Here is a 23,264-nt window from a genome sequence, read left to right as displayed (position 1 = left end):
ATACAAGAACAGAAACTTCACTACACGAAGGACTCAACATTTCCACCAAAAATGTAACCATGGAGATAGAAAGTCATCCCTGGTGAGTGTCGCATGGACCCTCCAGGCTTGCAGTCGCAAGTACATTTTAAGGAAGGGCTAGTACTGTAGGCTAAAACAAAACTCTTAAAAGGGTTAAGCATGGACCTGCCAGGGGCATGTTTTACATAAACCCATTTTGTGAGTTTTAAACATTGTAGAAGGGGAAAGCACCAACTGATATTTACCTTATTGCACTAGATTTCCATGTAAATGCTACGTAGGGGTCTTATGTTCTCACTTTATAGTCTGGTGTGGTATGTTGGGGGTTATAACATAACGCAATATATAGAGTTTATAGAGGCAAGCCACCAGGCAGATGTAATGATTACATAGCTCCCTTCCAAATGGAGTACGTTCTGTTTAACTGATGGTAAACAGAATATCCAATATCTAGGCAAGATCACCAATGATAACTTTCAGTCATTTGTGGCAAGTAGAAATGATCTCCTGGTTATTAGCGTCCTGCTAATTAAAACCAGATTCTAGTTGACGTAATCTCAACTGTTTCTTGCAGAATTATTTTCCTTCTAGAAAAGGTTATTAACATAATGAACATTGGTGCTTTACATTTACATAAGAGGATGCAGGTAGTTCCTTAATTTTAGAGGAAGAATGTAATAACCAAGCTGAACTAAAGCTAGTCTATTAAGGGTTTTCAGCCAATCAGAATAAAGTACAAGCACATTATTTCAGGTAACTAAAGAACACATAGATGGAAATAAAACAAATGACAGTTGCTTGTTTAATCAGCAAAAAAAAAAAAAAAAGCCAATCAACTCATAATACACCCATTTAAAAACAGAATGCTTCATGTTTTGTAGAACGCCATCTGAAGTCTTCTTCCAAAGTTTCCCCATTTCTTGTACAAGTGGCTAAGCTACAACATTACTGCAGTAGCCAAATGGTCAAAAAGTATATGTCACCGGCGCAATTAGGTCATTTGAGAATGGAAACACCAACACTGGACATAGTACAATGTTCTATTGTACTCATTTTTATTAAAAGGCTTTTAAACTTCTTGGCATAAGCTCTGTAGAACTGTCATTTTTGTATTTATTTTTTTAACAAACTGACACCTTCAGGGTTTCTGACTCATCTTTTTCAAGGTCTTGTTCAACTGTGCAATAGAAGAAAACAATATGTTAAACACTCAACATAACACAGCTTTGCCCCTTATCTTATAAAAAAAATTCTCACTTCCTCCCTTCTTTATCAAACTCTTAGTACACAAAAAAAAAAAAAAAAAAAAAAAAAGGATAAGGAGAAACTTTACAATACTGTCCTCTTTACACCGAGCTGTTACTTGGCAACCAGGAAGTAACAGCTCTGCAATGTAAGCAAATACTGCAGCAGAACAGAGGATAGTATTCTTTAGAAATTAAAGTGAACTTGTCACACCAAGCTAAAACAAGCATAACTGCTCTATCAAAGCAATAAACATAGCATTTACTCACTTTTTGCATACTTAAAAGGACAACAGTCACCTCAAAATGATTTATTTTATTTATTTAAAAAATATAATAACCCTTTCAATAATTTTTAAAAATAAATATATTTTAAATGACGTATATGTAAATTCCCCCCCAAACAAAACAAATTAGAAATACTAAGACTATTTCTTGTCTTCCCCACTTTAGTCTTGCACAGAAAGCCTGTCATATAAAAAAGTTTAAAAAAAAAAACACTATTTCCAGCGCTGCGCTAGTCTGCCGGTCTTGGCTCCGACCCCTTTGTGACATCAAAACTGCAGATTTTTAGCCAATCCAATGCTATCCCATAGGGAAAGCACTGGATTGGCCAAAATCGGCATGGGGTGGAGCCAAATGCCGTTCTGGCCAATCAGGACCTCCTCATAGAGATGCAACTCTATGAGGAATATTCAGCGTCTCCATGCAGAGCGTGGGGCTGCTGAACAGCAGGGCAGCAAGCCCCTCCAGAAGCCATCTAAGGAGTGGCCACTTGGAGGTGTCCCTAGGGGCAATGTAAACACTGCCTTTTCTTAGCCCCCTCCCAAACACCAAATTACAGAATACTCACTTCTTCAAATTTATGGATTTGTCGTATAAAGAAATCTCCATATCGTCGAGCAACTTTGGTATCAGCAATATGAATCATGTCCTAGAAAAAAGAGTGTGCATATTAGCGGAGCATGAAAAATAGACTAGTACCGACTCCTACAAGCTGTATCAGATTTATAAGTCTAGAACATCAAATGTAATTTCTTTTGTGCAAATTTTTTTTTTCCTGCCCACTGTATAAAGGATTTGTACCTACCAGTTAACAGTTTCTTCTACATATACCCTGGCATGCATGGTCAAGTAATACATCATATGCCCTACAAGCAAACACTCACTGGCATGCATGGTCAAGTAATAAATCATATGCTTTACAAGCAAACTCACATTTTAATATAGTTGGTGATTGATGGCCTATCTTGTTATGCCTAAATAAACAATTTTCTAATAACCAAGATTTTTTTTTTTTTGTAACGGAATTGAGAGGAGAACAGACTTGCAAACATTTGTTAAAAATGGAGTTAGATCTTTCCTCAACACTACCTTCTAGGTCTACTCTTGAGAATAGGTTCCAATTCAACAAACCTGATGCATAGTGAACAAATTACTAAGTATTCCGTTATTTTTGCAATTGGTAAACTCTAGATAACTAACCTTATCAATGTAGAAATCTACTTCGGAAGCAGACTGAAATTCTCCCTCCAATGCAGAGATGCCACTGGTCCATACTAGATTTTTCATCTTATGTTTGAAGACCAGAAGTTGAATACGGAACTCCTGCTCCGGCAAGTCCAAGAACCCAGCTAATTTAGCTACTGGCATAGTTGTGTAGAGTTTTAGGAAACTAGAGTACAAAAGTGAAATTAGACCAAATAAGTGTCATGCACAAAGGAAGCTGCTGGAACATTGTGAAGGTAATTAGCATGGAAACTGACCTGCGGATGGTGGAGAGCTGGGCTTGTTGTTGTACCTCATCTAGAAAAACTTTGAGCTGCTGCAAGTATGGCTCCTTGTGGTAGTTTGGGTGAACATTATCATAATTGGGAACCACCGGTGATAAGAATTTAGGACAGGCATAATTGTAAAGCTCCTCGTAGATTTGAGCATCTCTGTATAAAACAAAAAGCATATAAACATCTAGATTTTTTAAAGCACCTCCAATTTGTACAACGTTCACTGACTATTTGGCCAGATTAATCCAAACAGTGCAGAGGTTACTCAAAGGTTTGTATTTTAAGACAAATATTGGAATGTATGAGGCATAAACTAAAAGGCACTTAATCCACTTAAATCTGAGTGCAGTGGTCCCGTCGTTTTAACCATGGAATGAAACAACATTGCCATTTTATAGAAACCACGTTTTCATTCCAGGGTTAAAACACAACTCTAGTAAAGAAGACAGTGACAGCCTCAGTTCTTCAATCAAATGCTTCTCTTAATGCAATTGATTGGAGACGCAATGCTATTGACACCCTTCTCAGTATGTACAAATTACAACAAAAACGAAAAAGCAAGTTCAAAACTAGAAAAGGTGTAGCTAAATGCAAAATATTTGAATAATTGTAAATAAGATGATGCAATATCATGTCTACAATGGAACGGATGGGAAAGGAATAAGAAATGCAAAAAATAAAATAAAATTTTTTTGCAATTGCCAAATATTACAGCAAATTCATTATATGGATTTGTAAGAGAGAAAAGGAACTGTGGGCCAAATGTCATTCTCTTTTGGACTCGGATGCTGGTGTCATAAGTGAAGTGGGATATACGCTGTAGTAAGTGGTGGGTGTAACACTCACAGACCTGGCAAGCAGCACTGGTATTTTAGTAACTACTTCCAAAGTAATTATGTATACCATTTCTCTCTCTCTTTTTGTTTAATCCATGAAATATTCATGGTTTAAGGAGATATCGTAAATAATGTGAACCTGTAAGTATTGGGCACATTATTTTTCTATACCATAGTTAAGAGCCAAAAGTATGTAGTCTATCGGATTTGATTTTTTTCACATCTAAACAGACATCACTTTGTGTTCTGTGAGTGTGTGGGTTAGGAGATTAGGATTATGAAAGGTTTACAGATATTTCATGGATGATTCCTTTGACAGTATCCACAGTATCCAAAAAAAAACATAACCCTTAGATTAGCAAACCTTTTCTTCACTGCATTGATTCCTTACCCTTTCTGCATGCGCAGCATCTTGTCGCCATATTTCTCTCTAAGCTGAGTGTGGATACTTTCATCAATTCGCATTGGGTACATGGTTAGTGCAATGGCCAGAAGGGCATGCATCTGCTCATTCTGCTTGTTTATCTGTAATAAATCAAGAGACAAACTACACGTAAGTGGAAGACTGACACAGTAAAGGGAAAACAAACAGTGATATGACAAATGAGGGTAAAGAACGTTCAGAGTGAAAAAAAGAAAAGAAAAAAAGAACAGCAAGACAAAGTAAATGAGATAAGTTCTCTCTTGCCACTCATTCATAAAACAGAGTTAAGGTTGGTAAAGTAGTATTCAATAGAAGAAACAATTAAGATGTCTTACCATTTCGTACTTGTATGTAGTCCTCTGAAACATGCTCTTCGTCCTTTGGATATACAGCAAAATGTTGGCAAACACTCGAATAGCATCCTGATATCTTCGCATCATAAGGTATGCAAAGCCCACATAGTAATATGTAGTGACCTGGCACTCTGGAACTCGAGAGTACATGCTCTGTAGGGGTAGAATGTAATTCCATTTAGATAGGGGTTGTAGAGTAGTCACAATGCATCTGATAGAAGACCATCAGAAAGGAGATCACATTTGAAATGAGCAAACAGCTGTAGAAGAGCAGAGCAGCTACAAAAATCTAGCATGTAAAACACATACCTTCTTGTTGAGTTCTATGTTCTCCAAGACCTTGATAGCTTGGTAATAATCACCAAGTAACGAATGAAGACGCAAAAGTCCAACCAGGCTGAAGTATCCAAGCATTTTGTAGAGAGAGTGTCGTCCATACTCTCCAGCCACACTCTCAGGGTCACCTAAAACAAAGAATTATCAAAAAACATGCAACTATAACTTTCTTATATGCAAAAATGTCAAACAATAGTGGATCCCGGATAAACCAAATCACCATGCTTTTGCAGTAAGTACGTTACTAGTAGTTAGACACTATAAAAATATTTGGCACTAAGAAATGTCTAATAATTATTCAAATAAGTTAATCATGCAAGGTAGACTACAGTCACATGAATTTGAGCAATCATCCTATTTATCTTAATGTGCAAAGATACTATAGAAAATCACAAGCTCACTAATTCCTGAGCCCAGTGATTCATTACAGACAAATCCCTAGACCCCCTTATATTCATCAAGAACACCGTAGCTAGATTTACAGAGTTATTCACTCAAGCAAAAATTCTAATTGAATTTAAAATTTAAGGTCAAAATGGTGAAACTGGAAAAACTCTCCAAGTCAGCTATGCTTTCATTTTGGCTACACTGTAAATTTCTAATTCGCTTTTAATTCAGACTTTAGTAAATACACTGTTACTTATTAAATGTTTGGTATCCTGTTCTAGAAGCCCCACCAACAATCCCCCTCATTACATCCAGCATGGAATTCCAAGTCATAATCCAAAACTGCTTATTCAAAGTGGTCCATTTCATCACCCAGTTCGTATTCGTCACTGATCTTTACAATGAATCTTTCCACACAGTGCTATATTCACAAACAAAAACAGCCCAATGACCCTATAACCCGCAAAATCAGGACTCTTCTGCACTCCTATGTATCTGTATGCATATGTTAATGCATGTAATCTTTTTCAGGTGTCATCTTCCATGGCATTGTACAATAGAAGGTACTACAATGAACTGCTTGTGCTTTATAAAAAAAAAAACAAAAAAAAAAAAAACAGACTACTCATACACCAAAAGAAATAGTTTAACAATCTAATATAAAACTATTCGCTTATTCACATGACCTTTCCATTTAGCATTGGTATAGAGCAGGGGTAAGCAATGTTTGGCATTTCAGATGTTGTGGACTACATCTCCCCATATGTTTTGCCAGCATTATGATGTAGTCCACAGCATCCGAAGGGCCAAATGTTGCCTAGGTATAAAGTCTCTCCAGTGAGAGCAAAGTACACATGCAAATAATCAGCAGCATAAGACATCAATATTTAGATACCGGTATTTTAAATTTACAGTTTTACAAGACCTCTTAAAATAAGTAAATAAATCAGAACTTATAGCATCACTTAAGGAGCGGCATGATAGAATACAGACCTACAGATCACAGTCAAGTGTACTATCCATCCTCAAATTCTTAAAATTTCTAACATTGTTCCCATAGAACACCATAATCACAGGTAAGTGGACTGGGACATTTGTAAAAACAGGAAACCTAGAATGTATACAAAGAAATAGTCTCACCTCCACTTGTGTAAACCTCTAGCTGACGATTAATGTTGGATTTGTCCACCAAGGAATGCAAAACATTCAGAACACTATGCACGTTCCAGATTTTTGGGTTGGAACGCAAAAACTCAATCTCCTCTTCTGACTTCTTGGCTGTTTTGCATCGATACTGACTGAAAGACTGGAACTGTGGCAATGAAGTAGGGAAAATATATTTATTTTAGAAGAAAATTGAAATAATGCTATAAGCAAAACATTTAATTTTCAAACTAGAAGACTGAAGACAAATAGGCATGTGAGGTACTTTGATGAGATGGCAAAATAAGAGGAACAAAATGTTTTAACAATACCTGATATATAAATTCATCAATTATATCCCAAAGCCATTGGTTTGGAAGTTCCAGTGGAGCAGGACCATCTGCATCTAAAGTACAAAATAAGATTATTAAGCCGTGACATATAATAGATCACGTACATTCTTACATATTAGATACACTGCACCCAGCATTTAATTAATAAAAATGGTGTTGGCCTGAAGTCACACTCTAGCTGATAATTGTGATACTAGTGTAACTGTTTATGAGTATACATCAATACACTTAAATATTACCTCTGAAAATAAACTACATTTATCAGAGTCATGTACAGACTCAGAGCTACTCTATTTTTGTAAACAAGTATACATACACACATTAAAGGACCACTATAGGCACTCAGACCACTTCAGCTCAATGAAGTGGTCCGAGTGCCAGGTCCCCCCAGTTTTAACCCTGCAGCTGAAAACCGTTTCAGAGAAACTGCTATGTTTACACTGCAGGGTTAATCCAGCCTCTAGTAGCTGTCTCCCTTCCAGCCACTAGAGGACGCTTCCGCGATTCTCAGTATGAAAATCGCATTGAACTCAGGCAGTGCAAGTTCAGATCCCCATAGGAAAGCATTAAATAATTTTGAATGTGCGCACGGCTCTGGCCACACATGCGCATTCAGCTCCAGTCGGGAGCTGACGTCAGCAGTGGAAGGAGAGGTCACCAGCGCTGAGGGAGCCAGACGCTGGATTAAGGTAAGTGTCTGAAGCCGTTTTAACCCCTTCAGCCCAGCGGGAGAGGGGGGGGACCTAGTAATCCTATAGTGCTTGGAAAACTGGTTTGTTTTCCTGGCACTATAGTGCTCCTTTAACAAAGTGAACATGCAAATGTCAGTCTTGTACACTTACTGAGAATGTAATTGAAAAGGTTGCAGTAGTTGTAATAAGATTCAAATCGTTGCTCCAGCGTTGGTCCGCCCTATAAAGTAATCAGAGGAAAGATGCCAATGTTAACCAATTCTGTAGCACTTTATCTTCCTCGGCATGTTATTTGTACAGAACTATTGAACACTTAAGAAGTCTTCGTAATTACTCAGGAACCACCAACTTGTCCAGACACTATGTTGTGCATAAAATGCAATTTAAGTACCAGTCTCTGAATATTCACTTTAATAATCCACGTTTGAAAGAATTACTTTAAAAAATGCTTTTACGGGAAAGCGACAAACTTTCAAAGAGTCCAAACTCAAACTTCATTACCATCTGTGGAGTGCAATACAAAATCCATTGACAGTATGTTTGCCAAGCAATCAGAGTCCCTTTGTTTGGAACCAAGATAACTCAAATTGTATAAAACTCTCACAGAGATAAATGCACTTAACTAGCTACCAAACTACTACTGAGTAAACCACACATTTACATAACTTTTTATAAATCTTTTAATAAGAATGTGTGTTACTCGGGCTAGCCTCCAATATAGATTATAGTAGGCTATAGAGCACAATCTACTCCTGCAGATACTTACACTGACTTTGGCGTATATGTGTCTGTAATACAGTTCTTTGTACAGAATCAGGAACACAGCATCTGAAATTACGAAGGCAAAAGAGTTTAACTGCTAGGTCTCATTCATACAGTACTCCTAAAAAGGAACTTGCATATTTAATATAGTTTCCTTAAAAAGGTCCAAGGACAAAGTATCTACCAAGAAAAACAAAAAATACATATAAAAAACACTATGGGGGCGTGGCTTAGCAACCGAGCGGAGTGGACGCATGGCACGAGAGCTCCTGCAAATTTGCCCAAAAGCATACCAATTTCGGGCATCAAACTTACGATTTGGGGCTCTACCCATAACGAGCAGAGCCCAGTGACCAAGATGGGGCGAAAAACGAAAAAATTGAAACCAGATAAGCCGAGACAAGGGCCGAGCTCCTAAGGCAGACACGCGAGGCCGCAGGGCCCAAAATGGCCGCTCACCCGGACACATACTCCGAACTATCGGATGATTTCTCCTCAGAGGGAGATGTGGCCGACCTCTACCTAGCACAGCAGCAGGCATCAATAGCCCAGAAACGAGACGACTCACCAGTCACCACTGCGGTTTTAAAATCGGTCCTCACAGACTTGCAAGACGCTCCAGTCAGACGTAGCCTCGCTCCGGGCCGACATACAAGGCCTGACTGGCCGTATGAGCGCACTGGAAATTACTACCAGAGCCAGCTCAGACCACATCACAACGCTCCAACAACAGGTCCTAGAGCTACAAAGCAAGAACGCGGCACATGAACGCCGCTTTGCGGCCTTGGAAGATGCACGCCGGGCTAATAACCTGAAAGTACGAGGTGTCCCTGAAGATGTTCCAACTACTGAACTGCCACACGTTTTGAGACGCCTCCTAGCAGCCCTGCTGCAACCAAAACAGGCCAGAAATGTCCAACTGGACGGCTTCTTTCGGGCTCCAAAACCGGCCCAAGCACCAAGCACAGCTCCACGCGACCTAATAATCAGATTCCAGAACCACGCAGACAAACTAGCTGTTGCAGCAGCGACCAGGGACTGCTCACCCTACAAATTCGAAACGATGGAATTAACCTTCTATGCCGACCTCACAGGGGGCACGTTAGCCTGGAGGAGATCGCTTAAGCCACTTACGACGCTCTTACAGAAGAAAGGACTGAGATATAGATGGCTACAGGCCAGAAAACTGCAGATACTACATGGGTCTGACAAGCATGAGATTCACGACATACAAGAAGCGGCAGCTCTGATGCCCATCTTAGGACTACCGCACGACTCCTTACACACGGCTGATACGGCGGGCACAAGTGGGCCATCGCATCAATGGAACCCTGAAAGAGTGACTCCTTTCGTCCCACGCACTCCCACAAAAGTCCCGACCACGGCGGGAACCACTTGAAGCAGTCTGACAACCGTTACCAGCTGGTACCGAGGCGGAATACCCCAAAGACTGAAAGACGAACTGCCTCAAAACTTTTCCTGTTGACTTTTCTTACTTTTTCTTTCGATTTTACTTATCCTGTATGGTAGGGAATGTATTTACTTTGTGCTACCTCAGAATGCCAACACATGTTACAGGTAGTGACCTACTACACAAATAGAAGGTACATAGACCACGGCCCATCACCTCCCCCTGCCTGACCCCAGCTCAGCCCGACACGCCGAGAATAATAACATAGCCAGGCGCAAAATCACCCACTCACAGCGACCACCGCTGTCATACCGACCAACATAATCGCCCACCGGCGGTCTCGATATAAGACTCCCCTATGCCATACGCTTAGGCCGACTTGACACTTACTCCCAGGCGTCTACCAAGACAACTACCTGGTATAGGGCACACTCAGACACCCCAACGCCCACAAAATCTTACCCTTGCTCATTAGACTAGTTATTTCTTTCCACCGAGTTTGGCACTTTTCCTGAGAAGGGCTCATGTGCCAGACTCTGGCAATGCCTACCCCACTTACTATACACGCACGCTATGTAATCATACGTTATGTCAGCCCGGCCAGATACTAAACTTAAGTTATATACCTAGTATAGGGGCTCATTTTTCATTGCTAAACAATGTTTTCATGTCCTATCCAGGCGCTTATAGTTAAGCAGTCTGTTTATAAACACAACCTATGTTTTATGCCAACTCCTGATGTTTATGTTACTGTTCATATCGCTGCATGTTATCAGCAAGTATAACCTTTTTAAACTCTTAGGTTAAGCACTATAAGCAACTGCACTCCTTAAATGTTTTTATAGCATAGACCTTAGCGGCATACCCATCTCATATTTGTACTTAAACAAATGTAATACCAGCAATATACACCTCACTTGTTCGAACTATAGTCACCTTAAGCTTCTCGATTGTTTCATATATATGAGCCAAGGGGTCTTCTTTGCATTATTGTTTGCATATTATGTCATGTTACCTCTTATCAAAAAAAAAAAAAAAAAACTCGGCAGATCACTGCACCAAACCAAGTATCACTGCTTTTGTACATGCATGAGAACGTTATGGGCACTAGCCCGCATTTTGTACTGTAACGACTGCTTTATATAATCTGCTGAGTGACTAAAATAAAGAATTTAAAATAAAATAAAAAACACTCTATAAGACACGGGAGTACTGACAAGTAAATAATATGGAAAAGAAACCATATCAGGAAGCAAACAGACAGTTTTGCATATTTAAGAACACGATCAACCACTAGTTGATCTTGTAACAAACCCACTTCAGGACAATGTCAGGAGCTCAGGTGTAATTATATAAGCTATTTAGATATTTATATTGCTGTGGTATGTTCTCCTGTCTGGACAATGCACCCCATCAAAAGACTGAAACTGAAAGTTATTTCCAAGTGAGAGTGTAAAAATTATTAAAAAATAAAAAAAGATCCACACAGTGTCTGGGCTCAATTGGAAACCGTTATCAGACTGTCTGCTGGAACGTATGGTCCAAGCACTAACAGCCACAGCTGAGATTCAGGGCTCCCCACAATTTAGAAATTGCAAACACAGACCATTCAGGAAAGGTTGGTGTCCCACATATCCTATTTACAACATAAAATTATTCTCAATAACACTGCAAAACAGACAATTTTATTCCAAAACACACATCTACTCACCATTTCCTACTTGGGGGGCAATGGCTTCTGCCTCAGGCCAGGGAGAGTTCTTGAAAAAACGCTCTGTCAACTTTGCCCAACTGCAGGTTGAAAAGAGTAGGTAAAAAAAACAATATATTATATGCAGTGATTAATTTCCACAACATAAGACTGTCAACAAAAACCCTCTTTCTGGAAAGCAAGGTGCTAGCACTCACCTGTTTTCATAGATGTCTTGAATCTCATAAACCTTTTGATCGATTAGATCACTAGACACTCTGCTGGCTTGTAGCTCATAAACCTTCTGGTCAATCAGATCAGAAACGGTTTTGTGAAAGTACTGAATGAAGTTTTTGATCACCTCAGGGATGACCTGGTAAGTCTGTTGTTCATACTGCCGCTCATATGCCAGGTCTTGCTTAGGGTCTCCTGTAACAAGATGAACAAACAGGATGCATTTGCCATGAGAAACAATGGCTTCAAAGAAATACTAACAAAGTAGTATCTGGCGTATCTACTTTCACAAATGGTAGAACTTTGCAGATAAATTTGAACAAACTGCTTTAATGCTACAAAATTAGATATATAACCACTAAATCAAAATTCTAACTGTAAAACCTGAACTGGTCAGGTCACTTATGACACTGTAGCTTCACAGGATAGTCACAAAAGGCACGATCCTTAACCCCTTCACACGTGTATACGTGATTGCCAGGGTATGCAGGCAACATTGCAAACAAATTTTGTTGGCAAAATGTCCTCTTACTAGAAAGGCAGTGCTGTGACGTCACTGGTGCCATTAAAAACCGCCAGGGATGTCGCGTGTCAAGCTGCCATGTAGAACACCGTAGTAAGGTGATGGAAGGCACGAGCGCCAGAACAAGCATGGAATGGAGAAACCCAGTGCAACTGTTTTAGCAACAATAGGGTAAGTTAGTTGCCGTGTGGGGTGTACACCAAACAATGGGTGTAATGTGGATTGGGGACATAAAACAGGGAATTCATGGCAAGTTTATGAAAGGGAGGGGTGGGGGAATTTTTTTAAAGAATGAATGGGGGGGCACAAGTGAAGATGCTAGATGTCTAATATGTGCACAAAAAGGGTGGACAAAAAAAAAAAAAAACCATGTAAAGCTTTGTCCTTAAGAGAATAACAGAGCTGGACATAATTTCTAAAGTAAACACAATGTGCTGTAAGTATTTTTTACCCTACAGAGGCTGTGTGAGTTACAGAAAGAGGAGAAACAAAAGTAACCTAAATCCTAGCTGTTTTAAGCTGTTTTGGTGCATAGAGTCTCCCTTTAACCCCTTAAGGATACATGACATGTCAGGATTCCCTTTTATTGCAGAAGTTTGGTTCTTAAGTGGTTAAAGAGTCACTAGTTGATCTTTCATACATGTAAGTCAGCAGAACATACCTGTGTGCATATCATATTCCGCCGCTTGATAAGTGTATGGATCATACGGTGTCTAGGGAGGAAAAAGGAAAAAAATTGCAATAGAGTGCCTTAAACATAAAATATGGTAGGCAAAATAACATTAAACATGTAGTAAACGTTACTTTAATCAACATTAAAAAGTGCTCCGTAATAAATACTACAGTACATATAAAACATACTAAGTCACGATCAGTTTATTAAATACAGAATTGTGGAGTATCAGCATAAAATACTAAATGCTAGCCGAACTCGAAACATTTGCCAATTAAGCAGTTTTACTAGCCATGTTATTGTGGTCTAAAATTACAATTAATTTTCCAAATCTCCGTGTTCTCTGGTTTAAAAGAATAAACTTTTTTTTTTCTGCTGTGAATTGTAATATTATGATAACGGTGGGTTATTATCCAACTGCAATCACCAGCTATGAGCTTTTATCCAGTTTTCTGAAGATGGTTAGGCCCACACCCCTGCCTCCACCAACGGTTCAGCTACCCATTCAAACCCAGTTACACTCACAAACCAGTTGCTGACATATTGCTTTCAATTAACGAGGCTGTATATCAACGTAACCCTGAGCACTCACTTCTATTTCTTCGGTGGGGAAAGACATGGTGCCGCACAACGAACGGCAGCAGCAGCTACAGAACACGCACACTGGATGGAAAAATAGAGGAAGCCTCTTCCGGCGCACTTCTATGACGTAGTTCCGGTAATCAAATTTCATCCAATCAACGTCGTCAATACAACAGTGCCTTCCCTACAGCTTTTTGTTACGCGATAGATGATTGGTTGAATAAAGTGCGACGAAGAAAACGTGCATACGGGCGGCTCTATGTAGGGAAATGATACCATCTTTGCTTATTCACATAGGGCAGTGAATACAGTGCACAGGACAGAGGGCTACATTCATACACTATTTATCGCATATGTGATGTCACGCAGTGCACAGTAGAGCTGAGCATGATGATGGTAGCAATAATCTATAGAGAGTAATTCTCATTAGAATAAAGTTGTTTTTTTTGCGAACAAGTTGCTTTCTCTAGATAACAAGTCAGAAGAATATTAAAAATACATGGACTCTCTGGGCTTCCATGTTAGAAAGGTGCACAGTAACAAAATCCCTTATCTTGCAAAAAATTAGTATTTCATTAAGACAAATTCTTCCTGAAATAATCATATTGACTGTGTTGGAAATTCCAACCAAGTCAAGAGATATAAGGAGAAAAAAATAGGGACACTTGACACCTGAGTCTAGACACTGGGTGGCAGTGCAGCGACCAATGGAAGTAGGGACGCTTGAGACCTCTAGACACTGGGCAAAAGTACAGCGGCTCTGCATGAGGACATCCAGCGACAGTTCCCTCCTCCCCATTCTCCTTGACCTTTACACTGCTTTTGACACTGTTGATCCTCAACAGCTTCTTCTCATCCTCTATAATCTTGTCTACAAGATACTGCTCTCTCCTTGTGCTCCTCCTTCCTCTCCCAGCGCTCTTTTAGTGTTTCTTTTTCTGTTTCTCCTCCTACCCCCCTTTTCTGTTGATGTCCCCCAAGGTTCAGTCCTTGGTCTATACTGCCTCCCTTGGTAAACTCATCAACTCTTTTGGGTTTCAATATCACTTCTATGCGGATGACACGCAAATCTATCTGTCCTCCCCTGATCTCTCCCTGTCCTCTCTTGACTAGTGTCTCTGACTGCCTCTCTGCTAATTCTAACTGGATGACCGCCCACTTCCTTAAGCTCAACTTGTCCAAAACAGAACTTCTGGTCTTTCCTCCCTTATTTGTTGCTACTCCCGTTTCTGTCTCCTTCCACATTAATGGTGCTACCATCCGCTGCACCACGCAAGCTCGCTTCCTAGGTTACCTCTCCTTCACCCCTCATGTCTAGTCAATTGCCAAATCCTGCTGCTTCCATCTCAAAAACATTGCGCACATCCGACCCTACTTAATGCCAGATGCGACTATGATAATGTAATGTAATGATAATTTTCCTATGGGGAGGATTAATGTGCATGCGGCATTTGCCACGCATGCGCATTAGCGCTTTCTTGTCGTTGGTGGAGGGGGAGCCACTAACTAGTGCCGATGGAGATCGGCGCTGGGATAAGGTAAGTATATAGAGGGTTTTTAACCCTATATTCACCTTGGAGGGGGTTGGCAGAGCGGCTATAGTGCCAGGAATACAGCTTTGTATTCCTGGTACTTAGAGTATCCCTTTAACCGTTGTTAATGACCTCGGGCGTACCTGGTGCGTCTGCTGCAAATAGTAGCCCTGGACTTACCTGGACTGGCGATCCCGGTCCGTGGAGACTGCCCGAGAACCTAGCAGGGGACTGTCTGAGCTGTCAGGCAGCTAAAATGTGTAAAAAAACTACTTAATAATCATAAAATAAATATATTACATATGTATAATATATTATAAAATAATTAAAGCATTTTATAATATTTTATATATATATATATATATATATAATGTAAATATATGATTGCATTATAAGTGTACTTTGAGATATAAACACAAATCTCAAAATACAATTATAATGTAATCAAATATATGCATTAAATATATATATTATAAAATGCTTTCATTATTTTATAATATATTATACATAAAGGGAAAAAAAGTGTGTGTATGTATGTATGTGTGTTTTTATATATATATATATATATATATATATATATATATAAACAGAACAAATTGAGAGCACTCCATGGATTTGGTGAATCAAAAAAAATGTATTAAATAACACGCATATAAATCAACGTTTCGACCGTCTAGCGGTCTTTATCAAGATCTTGATAAAGACCGCTAGACGGTCGAAACGTTGATTTATATGCGTGTTATTTAATACATTTTTTTTGATTCACCAAATCCATGGAGTGCTCTCAATTTGTTCTGTTTATATTACTGCACAGAGAAGCACCTGGTAGTTGCTATCTAGATTATTTTCGTTTGGGATGAGTGCCAGAAATTGTTGTGTTTTATATATATATATACAGTTGCAAGGTAAAGTATGTGAACCCTTTGGAATGATATGGATTTCTGCACAAATTGGTCATAAAATGTGATCTGATCATCATCTAAGTCACAACAATAGACAATCACAGTCTGCTTAAACTAATAACACACAAAGAATGAAATGTTGCCATGTTTTTATTGAACACACTATGTAAACATTCACAGTGCAGGTGGAAAAAGTATGTGAACCCCTAGACTAATGACATCTCCAAGAGCTAATTGGAGTGAGATGTCAGCCAACCGGAGTCCAATCAATGAGATGAGATTGGAGGTGTTGGTTACAGCTGCCCTGCCCTATAAAAAACACACACCAGTTCTGGGTTTGCTTTTCACAAGAAGCATTGCCTGATGTGAATGATGCCTCGCACAAAAAAAGCTCTCAGAAGACCTACGATTAAGAATTGTTGACTTGCATAAAGCTGGAAAGGGTTATAAAAGTATCTCCAAAAGCCTTGCTGTTCATCAGTCCACGGTAAGACAAATTGTCTATAAATGGAGAAAGTTCAGCACTGCTGCTACTCTCCCTAGGAGTGGCCGTCCTGTAAAGATGACTGCAAGAGCACAGCGCAGACTGCTCAATGAGGTGAAGAAGAATCCTAGAGTGTCAGCTAAAGACTTACAAAAGTCACTGGCAAATGCTAACATCCCTGTTAGCGAATCTACAATACGTAAAACACTAAACAAGAATGGATTTCATGAGAGGATACCACAGAGGAAGCCACTGCTGTCCAAACAAAACATTGCTGCACGTTTACAGTTTGCACAAGAGCACCTGGATGTTCCACAGCAGTACTGGAAAAATATTCTGTGGACAGATGAAACCAGAGTAGGCCGCAGCCCTCGAAGCTCCACGCTTCCTCCAGGGGACCAGAACTCCTGATCTCGGGGTCCGCTACCTCTCCCACAGCCATGGGTATCTCGTGAGCTCGTTTTGTGTGCGAAAGTCTGCGTTATGTAGCTTAAGAGGCCAGATCTCTCCGGAGCCTCTCCTGCATGCGACCGGTTAGCCCCCAAGACCTTTCTTTTTAAGAGGAAGGTTAAATATAAATGCAAGGATATTCTGCTAGTAACTCCTCCTCTGAAGCTGAGCTTCTTCTAAGGCTTTTATATACAATTTTTATTTTGTTTCCTTCCTTCACCGTTCTCCTTTATGCGATGTCTATATAGCTTTAAAGGAGCTAAAAATAAGTGGGTGATATTGTGATGTAATTCCAGTAAAATACAAGTTTAGCAGGCTAAGATTGCCACAAGGCATATGTATGTATATGTGTTTGTAGTATCAGTTAGTTAATTACACGTAGCTAAGATACTGTTATCACTGTACTGACCAGGTGCAGGAATGTAAGAACTGGAATTACGCGTCCCTCTCCTTTGTATCAGATGAGCCACGTGGTTAGACCGGATGGATGAGTTTAGACTCTATTTATTAAATAGGTTAAGGGTATGTGTGGGTGTAGTTAATTGTGGGAGGAGCTACAGTGCTATATAAGGAATGTACTCTATGTATTCAGTACTCAGACTTTGCTGTATTTTGGTGACGCTAGTCCCTCTGAGTCCCGATCGGTGATCCAATAAAGAATCTCTTCCTTCCTGAAGAAACCTGTGTCCATCTCTCTGTGCTTGGCTTCCGTCAGTTTCTCCGGTATCATTTGGTGCATTGGCCGGGAAGCTCATCGTTCAACGGTAGCTGAGAGGCAGAGGCGTGAGACGGTCTATCTTTGCCCACGTTCTCTACGGCTGCACCCCTGAACTTCTGCGTGGACCTCCCTTCGTCTCGGCGCCACTGGTCTGTTGTCCAGGAGATCATCGGCCTCTACGTGAGAAGTGCTGGGGTGTCCCCGTCGATGAGTGTGAACTCAGGTTCAGGAACGAGGAGGTAAGATAACTGCTGTTTTAGACGGCAGGACCCACTAGGGGTATACCGATTGTGCGGTAGGCCCAAAGGGGTTTTGAATCTGTGTATCTGCCCCCTCTGTCGGAGGGAAGGAGCGAAGGCGCACCGCTCGATCGAACGCTCTTTAGTCAGACCGTTTGATTTGGTTAGTCAGGCGGGGTCCTGGTGTAAGATAGCCCTAGCCGGACACCGGTGTCTTGTCTAGACTAGCGTTCTAGGGTGTATATTACGTTCGCTAGGTCGGAGGGACCGGGAGACTAAGCGGCGCCTGTGTAAATTCGGTTCGCTAGTTCTCATCCTATCTGGGCTAAGTGGGAAGGCGTGTAAATTTGGAACCCACTAGACTTTTGATAGTACGACTAAGAGGCGCCTGTGTAAATTCGGATCTCTAGCTCGTTGTATAGTGCGACTAAGAGGCGCCTGTGTAAATTCGGATCTCTAGCTCGCTATGTATATGTGGTGATTGGGCAGTGTGGCTAACCAAAACGGGTGTATATAGTTTTAGGTAGTCCATTCAAGGTACTGGCCAATAGTTTAGTTGGGAATTGTAAATGTGTTAACGATTGTTTAGTAAAGTGTATATCTTGTTAGATAGCGCGAGCTCAGCCGTCTAGCGAGAGTGTTAATAGTGTGTTGCTGTATTATAGTGCACGGTACCATAACCCTGTATATTTACTGACATTATATAATAAGTACTAATCATTGTCGTCCATTGCATGTTTAACACCATAACCACTAATAATTGTATTGTGACCTTAACTTGTGCTTTGACCTATGCTAACCGTACTGTAACCGCTATTTGTAAAAGACGATGTTACTGGGGTGTGTTATAGACGGGTAATTCGTATATAGAGAATTATAGCGTGGGTGACTGTATAGTTACGCCAAAGGGCATAATATTGATTATATAGTGACTGGTGTAACAGCTGTGTGTGTACGGGAATTCCCTGAGTGTTTATTGTTATTGTGTACGTTTCACTTGGTAACCGTACCACGTGGTGCTGTTGCCAGAGGAAACGGGTGTGACTGTTGAATAGTACGCGTGTATAGTAATCGTTGTCGACAACGTTCCACTGTTAAATATGGGTGCGTCGCAGTCAACGATTCCGGATCCCTTAGGATGTATGGTTAAGAATTTTAAAAAGGGATTCAAAGTTTGTGATTTTGGGGTTAAGATGTCCCCTGTACGTTTGGTCACTTTGTGCACTAGGGAGTGGCCTACTTTGGTTGCGGCATGGCCGCCACGTGGCAGTTTGGATCCAACTCTGGTACAGCGCTTACACGTGGCTGTATCGGGTAGGCCTGAACTTTACGGCCAGTTTCCTTATATTGACTGTTGGAGACAGGCCGTAAATGACTCGCCAAAATGGCTCCAGACATGCCACGAGGAGCAGTGTCGCCTCATGGTAGCTAGGACTTGCTCGTCCACTAGGGCTGGTGTTAGGCCCATTTTGGACACGCCCCCTGAGTCCGAGATCCCTTTGCCGCCCCCTTACTTTCCGTTAAGAAGAAGTGACGCAAACGCAGGAAGTCCTGTAACCCTTCCCTCACTACCCCCATCCACTTCCGCTTCCTCCTCCAGTGCAGGATCCACCCCCCCTCGTACTAAATCTCCCCTTCCGGAACCAGAATCCACCCCCATTAGAAACGAATATCCTGATTTGGCGCCACTTCAGACTTCCGGTCAAGCTTCATCTAGCTCGGCTCGAAGTGTTTTATTTACGACCTTTTCCCAAAACCGACCTCACACATCCCCATACCCTATCTCTCCCCGACCGGAACCCATGACTGACGCCTCTCTACGTAGCCCCATCCAAACCCGACAGTTGACTGGTGCCCAACAATTAAAGCACTATCAGATGCCTCTTCGTCTGAATCCCGGGTCAGCTTATATCGATGCCGCAGGTCAAATGGCACACGCTGACCCAGTCTTCGTATATGTCCCATTTACCACAACCGATCTTTTAAACTGGAAGACCCATAATTCCTCGTATACTGAGAAACCACAAGCTATGACTGATCTGTTCACCTCAATAGTACAGACGCATAATCCGACATGGGCTGATTGCCAGCAGTTACTAATGACTTTATTTAACAATGAGGAAAGGACAAGAATAAATCAAGCAGCCATTAAAGCATTAGAGGATAGAGCCCGTGCTTTGAACCAAGCCAATCCAGCAGCATGGGCCGCGACACACTATCCCAACACCGATCCCGATTGGAACGTAAATGGTGCTGATATGGTTCAACTCAGAGCCTATAGAGACGCTATAATTGCTGGCATGAAAGCCGGAGGAAAGAAAGCCATTAACATGTCGAAGACAGTTGAGGTGATCCAGAAAAGCGATGAAGCGCCCAGTGTCTTTTATGACCGATTATTGGAGGCATACCGCTTGTATACCCCCTTTAATCCGGAAGACGCAGACAATTCCCGAATGGTTAACTCCGCCTTTGTCAGCCAAGCATACGGAGATATTAAGCGCAAGCTACAAAAGTTAGAAGGGTTTGCAGGTATGTCCATCACCCAACTAATGGAGGTAGCAAATAAGGTCTATATGAACAGGGATACAGAAAGTAAGAAAGAGGAAGAGCGCAAGATGCGTAAAAAGGCTGATATGCTAGCGGTAGCGATCGCAGGCGTAGATAAACGGGGCCCAGATAGAGGCAATAATAGATGGAGTAGGGAGCCTTTGAGTAGGGATCAATGCGCGTATTGCAAGGAAGAAGGGCATTGGAGGAACGAATGTCCGCAAAGAGAGCAGTACGAGAGAGACCAACCCAGGGCAGGCTACGGAAACTTTAGAGGTAGAGCGAGAGGTAGAGGAGGCCCCGGAGGGAGTAATGGTTATAGAGGGAGTAATGGGAACAGAGGAAGTGTTAGGGAAGACAGGTATATTCCAGCAGCGCAAAGGTCCCGCGATAGAGAAGGTAGGGACTTTGTAGGATTGGCTGACACTGTCATGGAGGACTATTGATACCGACCGGGCTCCATCCCCCTTGGTCGAGCGGAGCCTATGGTCGATGTATCAATAGGGGGGAAAAGGAGTGCGTTCATGATCGACACTGGTGCTGAACATTCAGTGGTGACTAATCTAGTTGCTCCTCCATCTGGAAGGACTATTACTGTGATAGGAGCAACTGGAAGAAGTGCTGAAAAACCGGTTCTTAAAAGTCGACTCTGTACATTGGGAGGCCACGTAGTAAAACACCAATTCCTTTATATGCCTGAATGTCCAGTCCAATTGCTGGGACGTGATATGCTATCCAAATTACAAGCGCAGATTACGTTCCTACCAGATGGAACAACATCTTTAAAGTTTAATGGACCTTCAGGTATTATGACTTTATCCGTACCAAAGGAAGAAGAGTGGCGACTTTATACAGTGTTGACTAGCCAAAACCCTAGGAGTGATGAGACATTGTTTAACATACCAGGAGTTTGGGCAGAGAACAACCCACCAGGACTGGCCCGCAATATTCCACCAATAAAAATTGAACTGAAACATGGGGTTTATCCAGTGAGCCTAAGACAATATCACATTCCGCAGAAGGCTAAGAAGAACATCCAATCCTATCTGGATAAGTTCATACGGTATGGTATCCTAAAATTCTGTACTTCCCCCTGGAACACCCCATTGCTGCCTGTTCAAAAGCCCGGCACAGATGAGTATCGACCTGTGCAGGACTTAAGAGCAGTCAATGATGCGGTTGTTAGCATACATCCAGTTGTACCCAATCCATATAACCTGCTTGCTTTAATTCCGGGCGGGGCTACTTACTTCACAGTCTTAGATCTCAAAGATGCCTTCTTTTGCCTCCGAATTGCCGCAGAAAGCCAATGTATTTTCGCTTTCCAATGGGAGAACGCTGTAACGGGCTCAAAACGCCAAATGACTTGGACAAGACTGCCCCAAGGGTTTAAAAATTCACCTACCCTATTTGGTTCAGCTCTAAGTCAAGATCTACTGGATTTCGAGTCTATCCCAGGAGAATGTGTATTGTTACAATATGTAGATGACTTGTTGATAGCAGCAGTTACAAAAGAAAAATGTCAGCAAGCAACGCACGATCTACTACATATTCTCTGGAAGGCAGGATACAAGGTGTCCAGGAAGAAGGCTCAGTTGTGTTTGCCAACTGTCAAGTATCTGGGATTCCATATCTCTGAAGGTCAAAGGATTATGGGGCCAGAGAGAAAAGAAGCTGTCTGCCAAATACCAATACCCAAGAATAGAAGACAAGTGCGAGAATTCTTGGGGGCAGCAGGCTTCTGTAGGATATGGATTCCCAGCTATGCGATACTGGCAAAACCTCTGTACGCAGCCATCAAAGGTACAGAGCACGACCCCTTCTTATGGACCCAAGAACAGCAAACGGCATTTGAAGATGTGAAGAAGGCTTTGATGAGTGCCCCAGCATTAGGTCTACCTGATCACACACGACCATTCTACTTATATGTACACGAGCAAAGAAGAATGGCTGTGGGAGTATTGACACAGTACTTGGGATCATGGCAAAGACCTGTTGCCTACATGTCTAAGCAACTGGATGCAGTGGCCAGCGGACTTCCACCTTGTCTAAGAGCCGTAGCTGCAGCCGCCCTGCTAGTAGCTGAAGCCGATAAACTCACTCTGGGTCAAGAACTTTATGTACGAGTCCCACATGCAGTACAGACGTTGTTGGATTACAAAGGAAATCATTGGTTTAGTAACAGCCGTATGACCAAGTATCAAGCAATGTTGTGTGAAAACCCAAGAGTGCATTTAGAGACTGTAAACACCTTAAATCCAGCTACCCTTTTGCCGCAACCTACTGAAAGTCAACATGATTGTTTGGAAGTAATGGATGAAGTATTTTCAAGTAGACCAGATCTTCGTGATTTTCCCATCCAGAACCCCGATGTTCAATATTACACCGACGGCAGTAGTTATGTGAAAGAAGGGATCCGCTATGCAGGATATGCAGTGACAACAATAGACAAGGTGATAGAAGCTCGGCCACTGGCGAAAGGAACATCAGCACAAAAGGCAGAATTAATAGCACTAACACGAGCGTTACAATTGGCTGAAGGTTTAAGAGTAAATATCTATACGGACTCTAAGTATGCGTTTTTAACCACTCATGCCCACGGAGCTTTGTATAAAGAAAGAGGACTACTGAATTCAGAAGGCAAAGAAATCAAGTACGCAGCTGAAATCCTACAACTATTGGAAGCAGTGTGGGAGCCGAAAGAAGTCGGTATCATACATTGTCGAGCGCATCTGAGAGGAGATGGTGATGTAACCAAGGGAAATCGGATGGCAGATAGTGCAGCTAAGCGTGCTGCTGAATCAGGAAGACAGGAGTATGTGGGGCATATAGCTGCTCTTATACCAACTCCACTGTCCCAATGGACTCCAGTTTATACAGCTCAAGAAGAGGAGTGGTTAAAGACTGAACCGGGAAAGTATTTGGAGAACAAGTGGTATCAGCT

General features: G+C 41.5%; 1 protein-coding gene across 1 annotated transcript; it reads right to left on the bottom strand.

The window, feature by feature from the left end:
• Positions 1-709: 709 nt before the first annotated feature.
• On the bottom strand, positions 710-22,129 carry EIF3L (eukaryotic translation initiation factor 3 subunit L). Its single transcript, XM_063426427.1, has 16 exons — positions 22,122-22,129; positions 13,459-13,514; positions 12,855-12,906; positions 11,655-11,865; positions 11,458-11,537; positions 8,340-8,401; positions 7,724-7,793; positions 6,861-6,934; positions 6,526-6,697; positions 4,972-5,126; positions 4,645-4,815; positions 4,277-4,410; positions 3,032-3,205; positions 2,751-2,940; positions 2,119-2,199; positions 710-1,198 (listed from the first exon to the last, which is right to left on the bottom strand). The coding sequence occupies exons 2-16, from the start codon at positions 13,483-13,485 to the stop codon at positions 1,160-1,162; spliced, it is 1,692 nt and encodes a 563-aa protein (XP_063282497.1). The 5' UTR covers positions 13,486-13,514; positions 22,122-22,129; the 3' UTR covers positions 710-1,159.
• Positions 22,130-23,264: the final 1,135 nt, after the last annotated feature.

Source organism: Pelobates fuscus, chromosome 7 (assembly GCF_036172605.1).
Source record: "Pelobates fuscus isolate aPelFus1 chromosome 7, aPelFus1.pri, whole genome shotgun sequence".
Taxonomy (NCBI): Eukaryota; Metazoa; Chordata; class Amphibia; order Anura; family Pelobatidae; genus Pelobates; species Pelobates fuscus.
This window is presented reverse-complemented; position numbering and strand designations above follow the sequence as displayed.